This window comes from Stegostoma tigrinum, chromosome 2 (genome assembly GCF_030684315.1).
Source record: "Stegostoma tigrinum isolate sSteTig4 chromosome 2, sSteTig4.hap1, whole genome shotgun sequence".
Classification (NCBI taxonomy): Eukaryota; Metazoa; Chordata; class Chondrichthyes; order Orectolobiformes; family Stegostomatidae; genus Stegostoma; species Stegostoma tigrinum.
Genome location: NC_081355.1, coordinates 5,687,223 through 5,701,325, shown reverse-complemented (window position 1 = coordinate 5,701,325; position 14,103 = coordinate 5,687,223). Strand labels below are relative to the sequence as shown.

The following is a 14,103-nucleotide window of genomic DNA, read 5'->3' as shown; positions in this document are numbered from 1 at the left end:
TGCAACAAAGGCTCCACAGAATGCATTAACTTTAAGGAAGCAATAAAGAATGTACTGGACTCCACCTGGCAGTGTTTGTTTCATGGACTTAAACATACAATATAGATTGTGGAAGCTTTTTTTGTCTGAATGAAAGAGACCTGCAGTTTCCAATATATTGGAATTATTTGTATATTGAACTGATCATAAATGCATAATCCTTTTATTATTATACTCTTTGCTTCTATTTTAGTGATCATCTATATCTTTATTATGAATTAGAATCATAGAGTTTTATATGTCTACAGCACAGAAAAAGACTTTTGGTCCCATTGCATTCGTGCTGGTAAGAATCAGATATTCTAAACCCTTTTCCCAGCACTCGGGTGTTGGCCTGTATGCCTTGGTATTGTAATTGCATGTCTAAATACTTCTTAAATTGTTATGAGGACTTTTGGCGCTAGCACTCTCACAGGCAGAGAGTTTCAGGTTCCCACCCTCTGGGTGAAAAAATGTTCCTCACATACCCCCTACCCCTTACCATAAATCAATGTCCCTGGTCATTCATCCCTTCATCAAACAGAAAGGTTTCTTCCTGTCCCCCCTATCTGTGTCCCTGCGTAATTTTATATACCTCAAACATATCACCCTTTCAGTCTCCTCTGCTCCAAGGAAAACAAGCCCAGTCTGTCCAATCTCTCATCACAACTAAAGCTCCAACCCGGGCAACATCCCGGTAAATTTCCTCTGCATCTTCTCCAGTGCTGTCACATCACTCCTATAATGTGGTTTATACACACAATACTCTAGCTGTCACCTTACCAATGTTTTATTAAGTTCCAGTGTAACGTTCCTGCTCTTAAACTCTTATGGTCTGGCTATGATGGCTTATTCTATAAGCGTTGTATAATTTGATGTCTATGATTGTTCATCTAAAAGTTGAAACAAAAAGTGTAGACTTATATAAGGGGAGGAAAAACAGAGAAGGGGGAAGAAGATTATAGCTGACAGAGTTAGATGTGGAAAGATAGGAAGAACTCAGATGCATAAGGTCAGAAATCACACGACACCAAGTTACAGTCCAACAGGTTTATTTGAAAACACAAGGCTTGGGAGCCACAAGAAGGAGTGAGGCTCTGAAATAAACCTGTTTTCTGACCTTGTCCACCCCAGTTCAACACCATCACCTCCACATCAGATACATGAGAAACAACAGTGTCTGGTTGGGTCAAATGGTCTATTTTTGTTCTAAGCATCATGTGTAAAACTTTTGCATTGAAATCCCTGGAGTCAGACTTGAAAGTACTGACTTGCAGGGACACTGCAGATTGACTAACAACTCATAAAAATAAAAGCAATATTGATATCAGCATGTTGGTGTTAATTACTGATTTCATCCCCGGTGCTTTATGAATGGATTAGAATTTTGTCATGGAGTTGTTCATTGATCAAGAAGCTGGGTCATTGCTAGGTCTCTTGGGTTGGCCTAGGATGAAAGATTGTGTAAATTGAGTCCTATATTCTCTGGAATTTAGAAGCACAAGAGGTGATCTTATTGAAACAGACACAGTTCTGAAGGGATTTGGCAGGGCAGATTCTGAGATGTTGCTCCTGGCTGGGGATTTAAAAACACAGGGGTACAACATCAGGCTAAGGGGCCAATTGTCTAAGACTGAAATGTGGAGACATTCTTCAGTCAAACATTTGTGAGTCTTGGGAATTCTCTCCCCAGGAGAGTAAGTCATGTCCGTCCCATCAATAAGTGTATTTCAGGTTGAAATTGGCAGATGATTTTTGATTTCTTAAGGAATTGTGGGAGATGGAGAGTCAGTGAAAAGGGAGTTGAGGTAGATCAACCACAATCTTATTGAATGGTGGAGCAGGATCTAGGGGCTGCTGTCACTTGTATGCTTGTGATCGTGATTTTCTGGCTACACTCCCACACACCATCAGAAAATCATGAGTGCGCAATTTCTCAATGGTGGCGCAGGGATTTTCTTCCTCTGTCAGGCCCTAATGCGAAAAATAAGTGATGAGGTGAGGATATGCTCTATTGTTGGCACAACAAATCCTTACCACACTTCAAAGCTGAATGGAAGGCATTATACATCATGAAACTGGGTGTGAGAGGATCATTGACTCTCTGTAGAGTGGCATCCTTAACTTAGATCGACATGAGAGCAGAATTTATTAATGAATACTCCAAGCTGCTTTACATTTCTTAATGCATATTTTGGGGTGTTCTAAGCTGTATGCTTAAATTACTGATATACATTCCCTGCCAATGGCAGGAACACTGCTTTGTCAGATAGCCCTAACTTAGCTAAAGCATAGTGGGTTTATAACTTTGAGGCACTGAATACCTTTAAATGGCCCTGCAGGGTATAATAAAATTCTTAATTAAAGGCTTCTCAACTGATCCTCAGACCCTGAGAATGCGTCAGTTTTAACTTCAGTGCAGCGTCATTCTGAAAATGTTCATCAAAAAGCAATTTCAAAATGTTATTAATGCTGTGCACTAGATAATATCTAAACTATTGACTTCTTGAAAGTCTGTTTGCGAGCTTGGTTGAAATGCCCCTTGCTCCCGACACATGGCACTCGAGCGCATTTTCCATGCCCCCAGCTCCTTTTAATTTATGTTGCATCATGACTGAAACATCTAGTCAAACTGAATTAACACAAACTGCTAGCGCAAAAGGGGTTGTACAATTTTTAATCAGATATTGAATGATCTTTGGGTACATACTCATTTCCATTGCCAGCACTGTGATGTTATGCCATGAGAACTGCTCTCGGTCCAATGGCTTTGCAATCATTAAAGCTCCAGATGCCATGTCAATGGAGAAGAATCTTGCTGGATCGGTGGATCGGTCAATCGAATATCTGAAATTGGCAGCAAAAAGAGGAAAGGAAAAGGCATCATTAATAACCCGTGTATTTTCTTGCATCAGAAGAAATCAATGAAATGTAATTTAAAGTTAGCCTAACTTTCTCAGACATTTGTTTTTTTTTGTTTCAACCATCACTGGTCAAATATTATTCCATGAGATTTAAAATGCGATGCATTCATCATTCCTGAATGTCTCCCTAGGGTAGAGTTTCGGTCTCCTTAGCTAAGGAGGGATGGAAACATAAAAATATTGAAAATGGGAGGAGTAAGCCTTTCGGCCCTTCAAGCCTGCTCTGCCATTCAATATCATCATGGCTGATCATCCAACTCAATCTCCTGTTCCCGCCTTCTCCTCCTCCCTTTAATCCATGTGGCCCTAAGAGCTACGTCCAACTCCTTCTGGACAGCATTCATTGTTTTGGCCTGAGGCATTTTTTGTGGCAGAGAATCGCACATTCTGATCATAAAACACTCTCAATGCAAACAATTCCCATGATCATTCCTGCGATTTTCTCTCTCTTCTTAAAAGAAAAGGAAGGCCCTGGAAAGACTGACAAGTTAATTATCAATCCTTGCCATACACACAGACAAAACCCCACATCCCACTAGTTCAAAATCCAAAACTCTAAGATGAGTGGTATTGCCATACTTCCTACATTATAATACAAACCTAGCCTGTCTACCTGTTCCTCATAAGGTCCATTCCAGGTATTATGTGGTAAACCTTCTCTGGATTGCTTCCCATGCAGTTACACGCTTCCTTAGAAAAAGGAGACCTATATTATACTCAATGCTCCAGGTGTGATCTCACCTGTAACACTGAAGCATAAACTCTTTACATTTGTATTTAATGCCTCTTGCGATATACAATTACATTCTATTAACTTTCTGCATTAATTACTGTACTTGCTTCCTAACCTTATGTGATTCATGCACTAGGACAACCAGATGCCTCTGCACTTCTGAAGCTTTGAAATCTCTCATTATTCAATAATATTTTATATTATTATTTGATATTTTTCATTTTTCCTGTAAAATATTCTCTTCTGTTTTGGGCCCTCTTTCACTTGCCTTTACCTCCGTTCAGAGTTCAGGATTATAATTACATTTGTAATAATGCCACCTTACTTTGATGGGCATATTTAAAGGACCCCCAGTTCTTGTAGGCGGAAGACTCAATTGCCTGCGTGGAATCAATTGGGCCCTCTGCAGGAAATTCAACTGAGGGATCTCAATTGATAACCTTTGCTTGTAGCTTCTGCGAAGCAGGGTTCAACTTGATCCGTCCTCCCAACTTTACTGAGTGACAGGATCGTGGACTAGAGTGACTTTAAAGTAGATTCTGGGATAGGCAATAAATCGTGGATTAGCCAGTGATGCCCACATCCCATGAATGACTTAAACAAATTTGATATGGTTGCAATGAACTGCTGTGAATTCAAGTGGACTTTACAATGAGGAACAGCTTGACAGATTTGTGTCTGCTTTCAGGAAGGGTAGCATTGATAAAATTGCTGTCATGACATCATTTAACATTCTAGGCAGCATGGGCGCTGAGCTTTCTTGGAAGACAGCCTATCTGTCAGGAAGCATCGTGGACAGATAATGGGATACGGGAGATTTAAAGACTGTCACTCAACAAACTGTTATTTACAAGGTTAGTACACTGGCCAATTCTTTCGCCTGTCATGAACGAAACATTTCTAAATGTTGGAAAAACATGGTTTGACAGGAAGACAGAAAATTTACCAAACCCAGTACTGAGGAAGGGTCACTAGACTGGAATGTTAACTCTGATTTCTTTCCACAGATGCTGCCAGATCTGCTCAGCTTTTACAGTAATTTCAGTTTTTGTTTACTTTCCAAACGCATGTCCACTTTCATCTAGAAGGACAAGGACAGCAGATGTACGGGAACGCTGCCAACTTCAAGTTCCCCTGCGAGCCACTCACCATCCTGACTTGGAATGGCCAGTAATGCCCATGAACTGCCGGGGAATTAAAAAAAAGAACCCAAGTAACCAGCCAATGGGAGGTCAAACTTAGAACATAGAACATAGAACAGTACAGCACAGAGCAGGCCCTTCAGCCCACGATGTTGTGCCGACCATTGATCCTCATGTACACCCTCAAATTTCTGTGACCATATGCATGTCCAGCAGTCTCTTAAATGACCCCAATGGCCTTTCTTCCACAACTGCTGCTGGCAACGCATTCCATGCTCTCACAACTCTCTGTGTAAAGAACCCGCCTCTGACATCCCCTCTATACTTTCCACCAACCAGCTTAAAACTATGGCCCCTCATGTTAGCCATTTCTGCCCTGGGAAATAGTCTCTGGCTATCAACTCTATCTATGCCTCTCATTATCTTGTATACCTCAATTAGGTCCCCTCTCCTCCTCCTTTTCTCCAATGAAAAGAGTCCGAGCTCAGTCAACCTCTCTTCATACGATAAGCCCTCCAGTCCAGGCAACATCCTGGTAAACGTCCTCTGAACCCTCTCCATAGCATCCACATCTTTCCTATAATAGGGTGACCAGAACTGGACGCAGTATTCCAAGTGCGGTCTAACCAAAGTTTTATAGAGCTGCAACAAGATCTCACGACTCTTAAACTCAATCCCCCTGTTAATGAAAGCCAAAACACCATATGCTTTTTTAACAACCCTGTCCACTTGGGTGGCCATTTTAGGGAATCTATGTATCTGCACACCAAGATGCCTCTGTTCCTCCACACTGCCAAGAATCCTATTCTTAATCCTGTACTCAGCTTTCAAATTCGACCTTCCAAAATGCATCACCTCGCATTTATCCAGGTTGAACTCCATCTGCCACCTCTCAGCCTGTCTCTGCATCCTGTCAATGTCCCGCTGCAGCCTACAACAGCCCTCTATACTGTCAACGACACCTCCAACCTTTGTGTCGTCTGCAAACTTGCTGACCCATCCTTCATCCTTCAATCCCCTCATCCAAGTCATTAATAAAAATTACAAACAGTAGAGGCCCAAGGACAGAGCCCTGTGGAACACCACTCGCCACTGACTTCCAGGCAGAATATTTTCCTTCTACTACCACTCGCTGTCTTCTGTTGGCCAGCCAATTCTGTATCCAGACAGCTAAGTTCCCCTGTATCCCATTCCTCCTGACCTTCTGAATGAGCCTACCATGGGGAACCTTATCAAATGCCTTGCTGAAGTCCATATACACCACTTCCACAGCTCGACCCTCATCAACTTTTCTAGTCACATCCTCAAAGAACTCGATAAGGTTTGTGAGGCATGACCTGCTCCTCACAAAGCCGTGTTGACTGCATTTAATCAAGCCATGCTCTTCCAGATGGTCATAAATCCTATCCCTCAGAATCCTTTCTAAAACCTTGCAGACGACAGACGTGAAACTTACTGGTCTGTAATTGCTGGGGATTTCCCTATTTCCTTTCTTGAAGAGAGGAATTACATTTGCCTCTCTCCAGTCCTCAGGTACGACTCCAGTGGAGAGCGAGGAAGCAAAGATCTTCGCGAGTGGTGAAGCAATTGCATTTCTCGTTTCCCAAAGCAGCCGAGGACAAATCTGGTCCGGGCCTGGCGACTTGTCAATCTTAATGTTTGACAAAATTTTCAGCACATCAGCTTCCTCTATCTCTATCCATTCCAGCATGCACCCCTGCTCTTCAAAGGTTTCATTCACTACAAAGTTCGTTTCTTTCGTAAAGACAGAAGCATTTAGGGCTTCCCCTACCTCCTCAGACTCCACACACAAGTTCCCTATGCTATCCCTGATCGGCCGTACTCTTTCTTTGACCATTCTCTTATTCCTCACATAAGTGTAAAATGCCTTTGTGTTCTCCCTAATCCGTTCTGCCAAGCCTTTCTGGTGCCCCCTCCTGGCTCTCCTCAGACCATTTTTGAGCTCTTTCCTCGTCTGCCTGTAATCCTCTAGAGCTGAGCTTGACCCTAGCTTCCTCCAACTTATGTAAGCTACCTTCTTCCTTTTGACGAGAAGCCCCACTGCTCTCGTCATCCAAGGTTCCTTTATCTTACCCTTTCTTGCCTGCCTCAGAGGGACATATTTATTCATCACTCGCAACAACTGTTCTTTAAACTGTCTCCACATGTCTATAGTGCCTTTACCATGGAACAATTGCTCCCAGTCCATGCTTCCTAACTCATGTCTAATCACATCATAGTTTCCTCTTCCCCAATTAAATATCCTTCCATTTTGCCTAATGGTCTCCTTCTCCATAGCTATGTAGAATGTGAGGCAGTTATGGTCACTATCACCAAAATGCTCTCCCATCACAAGATCTGACACCTGCCCCGGCTCGTTTCCGAGCACCAAGTCTAGAATGGCCTCTCCCCTCGTCGGCCTGTCAACGTACTGAGTTAGGAAACCCTCCTGAACACACCTTACAAAAACAACTCCATTCAAATCTTCTGCTCAAAGGAGGTTCCAATCAATATTGGGAAAGTTAAAGTCACCCATTACAACAACCCTACTACATCCGCACTTTTCCAAAATCTGCTGACCTATGCTTTCTTCAATCTCTCTGCTGCTATTGGGGGGCCTGTAGTAAACCCCTAACGAACTTGAGTGGCCTTTCCCTGGTAAATCCCTTGAAATGAGGATGGTGTTCCGTTAACAGAAGCATGATTGTGGTGCCAATTTCCGGGAATCCAGAACACTGTCCAGTTCAGACAATAGGAAGTCAGGGCTCAGCAATAGGAACAGGACCTTGGATGCCATTTTGGTTGGGAATTGATTGGAAACTGCAGTCAACCCCATTCATAGCGGACGTCGGGGGAGCAGGGTTTCAGAGTGATATTCTAGCTCACTGGTCCTTCCAGTCTCCCCAACCATGGCAATCTCTTCAACCATGAATCCCTTTCTTGGAAAGAGTTTCCTCACATTTTCCTGCACAAATTCTGCTGAAGCTCCTTGTAACATGTTGTCTGCCAATATGGTGGTGGGTGGAGGGGTTTGACAGTATTTCATGGCCACTGTCTGAAAGATCAATATCTGCCCCTTTGTGACAAAGGCAGTTAGAATGGACAAGGGGCTTTGATGTGATAATGAATCTTGCCAGAACACTTGTTATGGTACAGACAGAGGCTGGTTAGAAACCACAAAGAAAGAATGCCCAACCCAATTATTTATCTAGGTCTGTCCGTCAATGTCTTAACCTTTAATGAACAATGTTCCAACCTCCCAGAATACTTGGATTCTGCTGCCAGCAGAGTTCTTCTTTAAGTTGGCTTGTCACAAGTTGTGGACAAAATTCAGAATGTATCTGAGCAGAACCAGTTGGACAACATGATATCAATTGTACTGGCTGGACAATGATGACTCCAGTTCTCAAACCATCCTCTGAGAAACTATTGGATCATTATCTGTAAAGATTGGACCATCTGATTCTTCAACAACATCTAAAATCAGAGAGGGGGAATGTCTTGACCACTTTGTATTTCTTTCTTACTTTTTCATGGGAACTGAGCATTCCTGGTAAGGTCAGTGTGTGTTGCTCATCCCCAATTGCCCTTGAATGGAATTTGGTACACGTCCTTCCTTGTCAGTGTTGGAGGGTAGTTAAGCATCAACCACATTGCTACGAGTCTGGAGTCACATGTAGGCATGAACCGCATAAAGAGGGCAGATCCCCTCAAGAACAGTAGTGACCCAGATGTCTGTTAACAACAATGAATGGTAATTGCATGGGAGAATAGCTTTGCATTCCAAATATTTTACTAATTGGATTTCAATTCCATCAGCTGCCATGTCCCTGGATTATTAGCCTGGCCGTATGGGTTACAAATCCAGTCACATGACCACCATTTTGCCCTCATGTGCACTGTGATTTTACCTGGAAAAGGGCATAATTCAGTGAATCGTTGAGTTAATTTTCAGTCATTCACAGCGTGAAGCTATCACAAGGTGAGCTTAGCATTTATTGCCCAAGTTAACAAAGTGTGGAGCTGGATGTACACAGCAGGCCAAGCAGCATGTCAGGAGCACAAAAGCTGACGTTTCGGGCCTAGACCCTTCATCAGAGAGGGGGATGAAGGGTCTAGGCCCGAAACGTCAGCTTTTGTGCTCCTGACATGCTGCTTGGCCTGCTGTGTTCATCCAGCTCCACACTTTGTTATCTTGGATTCTCCAGCATCTGCAGTTCCCATTACCTCTGATCACATTTATTGCCCAACCCTGTTTATCTGGAGAAGGTGCTGTTGAGCCACTTTGACCAAATACAGTCTCACATTACTCAGAGAGCAGACAGGAACCTGTAGGATTGTCACCTGTTAAGCAGTTCTTTCATGGAAGGCTTATACAGATAACAACAGTCATAGCCACAATGAAATTGGTAGAACTGTCCGAGCACAAACAGAAATTAACTGGCACTTTATTAAATTAAAGAACATGGTTTTGAGGAAAAACTGGCAATGACTTCGAGTTAGTGTACACAAACTTTGTTTCTTTGATTCTGATGTTTGAGTAAACATGCAGTACTTGAAGTGGAGAGAGATAATGGGAACTGCAGATGCTGGAGATTCCAAGATAATAAAATGTGAGGCTGGATGAACACAGCAGGCCAAGCAGCATCTCAGGAGCACAAAAGCTGACGTTTCGGGCCTAGACCCTTCATCAGAGAGGGGGATGGGGGGAGGGAACTGGAATAAATAGGGAGAGAGGGGGAGGCGGACCGAAGATGGAGAGTAAAGAAGATAGGTGGAGAAGGTGTGGGTGGGGAGGTAGGGAGGGGATAGGTCAGTCCAGGGAAGACGGACAGGTCAAGGAGGTGGGATGAGGTTAGTAGGTAGCTGGGGGTGCGGCTTGGGGTGGGAGGAAGGGATGGGTGAGAGGAAGAACCGGTTAGGGAGGCAGAGACAGGTTGGACTGGTTTTGGGATGCAGTGGGTGGGGGGGAAGAGCTGGGCTGGTTGTGTGGTGCAGTGGGGGGAGGGGATGAACTGGGCTGGTTTAGGGATGCAGTGGGGGAAGGGGAGATTTTGAAACTGGTGAAGTCCACATTGATACCATATGGCTGCAGGGTTCCCAGGCGGAATATGAGTTGCTGTTCCTGCAACCTTCGGGTGGCATCATTGTGGCAGTGCAGGATATGTTCAAATCAATGTCTTCAGCTTCTATTATCCCAGAGACATTCACATTCTTTCTCTTTAGGAATACTGACAATCCTGCATATTTCATTCCTCTTTGACCCAGGGGCTTCCACCAGGTTACTATAATTCAAACAAAACCTCTGAGTATCTTCACCAGTGACCATTTACAGTTTCTACATCAGACTAGCAACATGAAGAATGGCAAGGAGATCCTGGCTTTCTTCACATTAGATGAATTTACAAGGACAATGCAGTTTGGAAAACACATGTATCACACACATGCATGACACAAACACAGATCATGCACATGCATGGTACAGACAAACATCACAGACATGACACAAACACATATCAAACACATGCATGACACAAACACACATCACAGGCATGCACAACACAGAGAAACACATCACATATGCATGACAGATAATATCATTACACACACAACACAGACAAACATTATACACACATAACAGAAGCACATATTACAAACACACATAACACAAACATCACTAACATGCATGACACAGACAAACTCACATCACACACATGCACAACCCGAACACATATGACGCATACATGACACAAACGCATATCACACACATGACAAGAGACATACACACTTCGTATGAGACACACAAACATCAAGCGCACACATACACAACATAGACAAACACATATCACACACTCAAATACACAGGATATGCCCACAACACAACCACCACAGAACACACAGAAGAGGAGAGATCAATGTGTTTTACAAATGTCAGTTGCTTTTCTGTATCAGACTCTGTGATGCATTTCTGAGACCAGTGCTTTTCAAACTCGGGGATGTGCTGACCCCTGAGGTCTATAGAGACTGAAAGGAGATCCTAGAGGGTAATGAAGCTATAACTGGGGAGGAAGGCATGAGTGGCAAGAGTCTGCCAAAGTGCAAAGGGGGTTCACTACATCAACTTGGAGTGGAGCACACAGAATATGTGTGGAGAGCATCAAAAAAAACCTTTCTGAAAAGTTATTCAAACATTCTTTTCATGCAACACATTCATTTTATGCTTCTCATTTAGTATTATCATTGAAATGTGGATCCACAGTTATTAATCCATTTGGCAAGCTGTTCTTCATTCAAAGAAATTTGTGCATCATTACTTTAGGGAGTGCAGCACTGAGAAGTGCTGATCATTTTCACACCCTCTACGCTGTGCAGCAAGGGAGTAAGTTTCGGGGGATGAGTTTGGCAGTGAAAATAAATATGCAGTATAAGTTATGGAAGGGCTGGAAATGTGCCAAAGACATGATAGACAGAATGTATAATCCGAGACAGACATTATGCAGCCAGCTTTCTTACCATGGTAATCTGTGCATTGATCGAATTAAACTTACTAGCTATCCAGAGAAATGGTAAGAGAACTTGGTTGTGAGTAATACTCCTAAAGGTGTAAGACCTTATGGTTACTCTGGCATGGATTGCCCTGGTTTAAGACATCAGCTCACTTCTCAAAGGCAGCAGTGGCAGCACATCCCCGAATAAATAAATAATAACACACTGGATTTGTGGCACTAAAGCTGCTACTGATGGGTCACAAAGGCTCAGGCAGTCAGTTCCAAAAAACAAGGAAGTCCAAAGATGTTTCAGGTAGATAAGTTAGTCATGGGAAATGCAGCATTACAGGGATAGGGTGGGTCTGGGTGGGATGCCATTCGGCGGGTCGGTGTAGTCTCGATGGGCCGAATGACCTGCTTCCACACTGTAAGGGCTCTGCTATTCTAAGGACTGCACATGCTGGAAATCCGAAGCAAAAACAGAAATTGCTGGAGAAACTCAGCAGGTCTGGCAGCATCGCTGGAGAGAAAAACAGTTAACATTTTGAGTCTTCTTCAGACTGAAAATGGTAACAGTTTTCTCTCTCTGCAGATACTGGAGACGCGCTGAGTATCTGCAGCAATTTCTGTTTTTGTTTCAGTGGATCAGTTGTGGGTGAAACTTGAGCAGTTGGGATGTTAGTGTTTATTCAGTGGTGAATCTGCTGAGGAGATAAAGTGACACAGTTTCTTGGTTTAGGCTACTGAGGCTCATCCCTAACATTACATCGTACCGAATTGAGTTATTGGCCGCGTCTGGATCTTGTGCTGAAATGGTTTGGATGGTGGTACCGACAGCAACATCTTCATAAACCTCCACCTGGTAGAAGTTGATCTCAAACTGTGGTGGTTCATCCACATCTTCGACCGACACCACCACCCTGGTTATATCACGGAATGGGCCAAAGTTTAAAAACCGCAGGTCCAGGTGAGTATTGGTTCCCTCCACAGTTAACGTGTAGCTGTCCTTCGTTTCAAAATCTAAGGGCTTGGAGAGAAAGTGGGGGAATAAAGAGTCACATGTTAGGAATCTGTTTCACTGTAAAGTCACCAACTTCACCTCTGTCTCAGTCCATCTGATGGTGAGATTCTCACTTTTGCCTTTACTACTTCTAAAGTTTTGAGCCTCAGAATGAAGGCTATCAGTGGAGCAATTGTAACCAGAGATACTCAAAAGGCTGGAGTTAATTGAGCACAGATATCTCAGAGGGTTATGGAGCTGAAGGAGATTCATGAGTTAGGGAAGGGAAAAGCAATGGGGAATCTGATTTGACTGTCCCAACACATTTCTGGCTGGCCTCCCACATAGATCCTCCATAAACGTGAATTCATCTAACACTCTGATTTTAAATTTGTCATCCTTGCTTTCAAATCTCTCCATGGCCTCAACTCTCCCAGTCTCTGTAATCGCCTCCAACCTCATAACCTTCCAAAATATCTGTCTTCCGCTCATGCTGACCTCGTGAATATCCTCAATTTTAGTCATTCCCTCGTTCAGTGACAGGCTCCAAGTTGCCCCAGGCCTTAAGCTGTATTCCTTCTCTAAACAACTTGGCCTCTTCACTTCGCAATCTTCCTTTATCATATTCTTTGACAACTACAATGTCAGCAAGCCTTGGGTCACCTACCCCAGTATGTGGCTCCATGTTAAAGGGTGCCTTATAACACTCCTGTGAAACACCTTGGAGAGTTTTACTGTGATTCAGGTAAACACAAATTGTAGTTGTTGTTTTGTCAGGCCAGGCCACAGTTGACACTAGCCTGACATTGTTCTAGTTCTGTTTCAGAAAGGTCTTACCTCCTTGAGGACAATAATTCCAACTTGGTTGCTATTGTCGGTGACAATGTCAAATGTGTTCATCCTGTCTCCATCAATGATCCGATAGCTCAGTTCGGCATTTATTCCCTCATCTGCATCTTCAGCAAGAATTCTTCCCACTGCTGAGCCAACCATTCCCGTCTCCAGAACTGTCATTTGATATAATCCTGATGGAGGGTAAAGACACACACATTACTACTCGTTAAGTATCCATTCTGGGGATGTGGGCAAAGCTGGTAAGGCCAGTGTTTGGCTGCCATCCACGAGTGAGTGACTGGCCTGGGCCGTTTCAAAGAGCAATTAATGGTCAGATACATTGCCAGAGGTTTGGGGGCATGTGTAGGTCAGATCTAGCTCCCCTGAACAATACAGGCTGTCCTCGGGCAAAGGATGGGCTCGGTTCTGGAAGTTGAATTGTACACAAGTCGGAACACAGCGCAGGACAATGGAGGCTGACTGCTTGTAAGTCCAGGAAACCTGTAAAATGGGTCTTTAAAACTACACTCATGTTTGGGATCATGTTGGTAAGTACAACTGGTCATAAATTGTGGACCCCCTGCATTAATAAATGCTTTTACAACAAGACACTAGTTCCAAGACATTTTAAAGGAAAACATCATTACACTGCATTTTGTCCCAGCTTTCTTAATGACTTGAATTTAAGCCTGTCTAGACGGTCATAGTGGGATGTGCACTCATGTCTCTAATCTGGCCCTTTACATGACTTGTTGCATGACTACCATGCTACTGTTCACTGTAGCTTACTTAACTCGCCAACTGTTAAACTTTATGATGTAGTTATGGGTTCTGCACTTCACCTCATTATTTGATGTCATTGCCCACACCTACTATTTGGATTTCTAACTTTAAGAGAAACTACTCATCTCATGTAATAGTTCTTTTCAAATTGGCGTTGAATGATGAGACGTAATTGTGTTTT

General features: G+C 43.2%; 1 protein-coding gene across 7 annotated transcripts in view; it reads right to left on the bottom strand.

Moving 5' to 3' along the window:
- LOC125447505 (cadherin-20-like) overlaps window positions 1-14,103 on the bottom strand; it is a 159,208-nt gene that overhangs the window by 20,097 nt on the left and 125,008 nt on the right. For all 7 annotated transcript variants that reach the window (XM_048521946.2, XM_048521962.2, XM_048521953.2 and 4 more), the window contains 3 exons: window positions 13,143-13,330; window positions 12,079-12,332; window positions 2,729-2,865 (listed from right to left, as the gene is read on the bottom strand). In XM_048521946.2, the coding sequence (XP_048377903.2) occupies window positions 2,729-2,865; window positions 12,079-12,332; window positions 13,143-13,330 (579 nt within the window). The remainder of the gene's footprint in view (window positions 1-2,728; window positions 2,866-12,078; window positions 12,333-13,142; window positions 13,331-14,103) is intronic.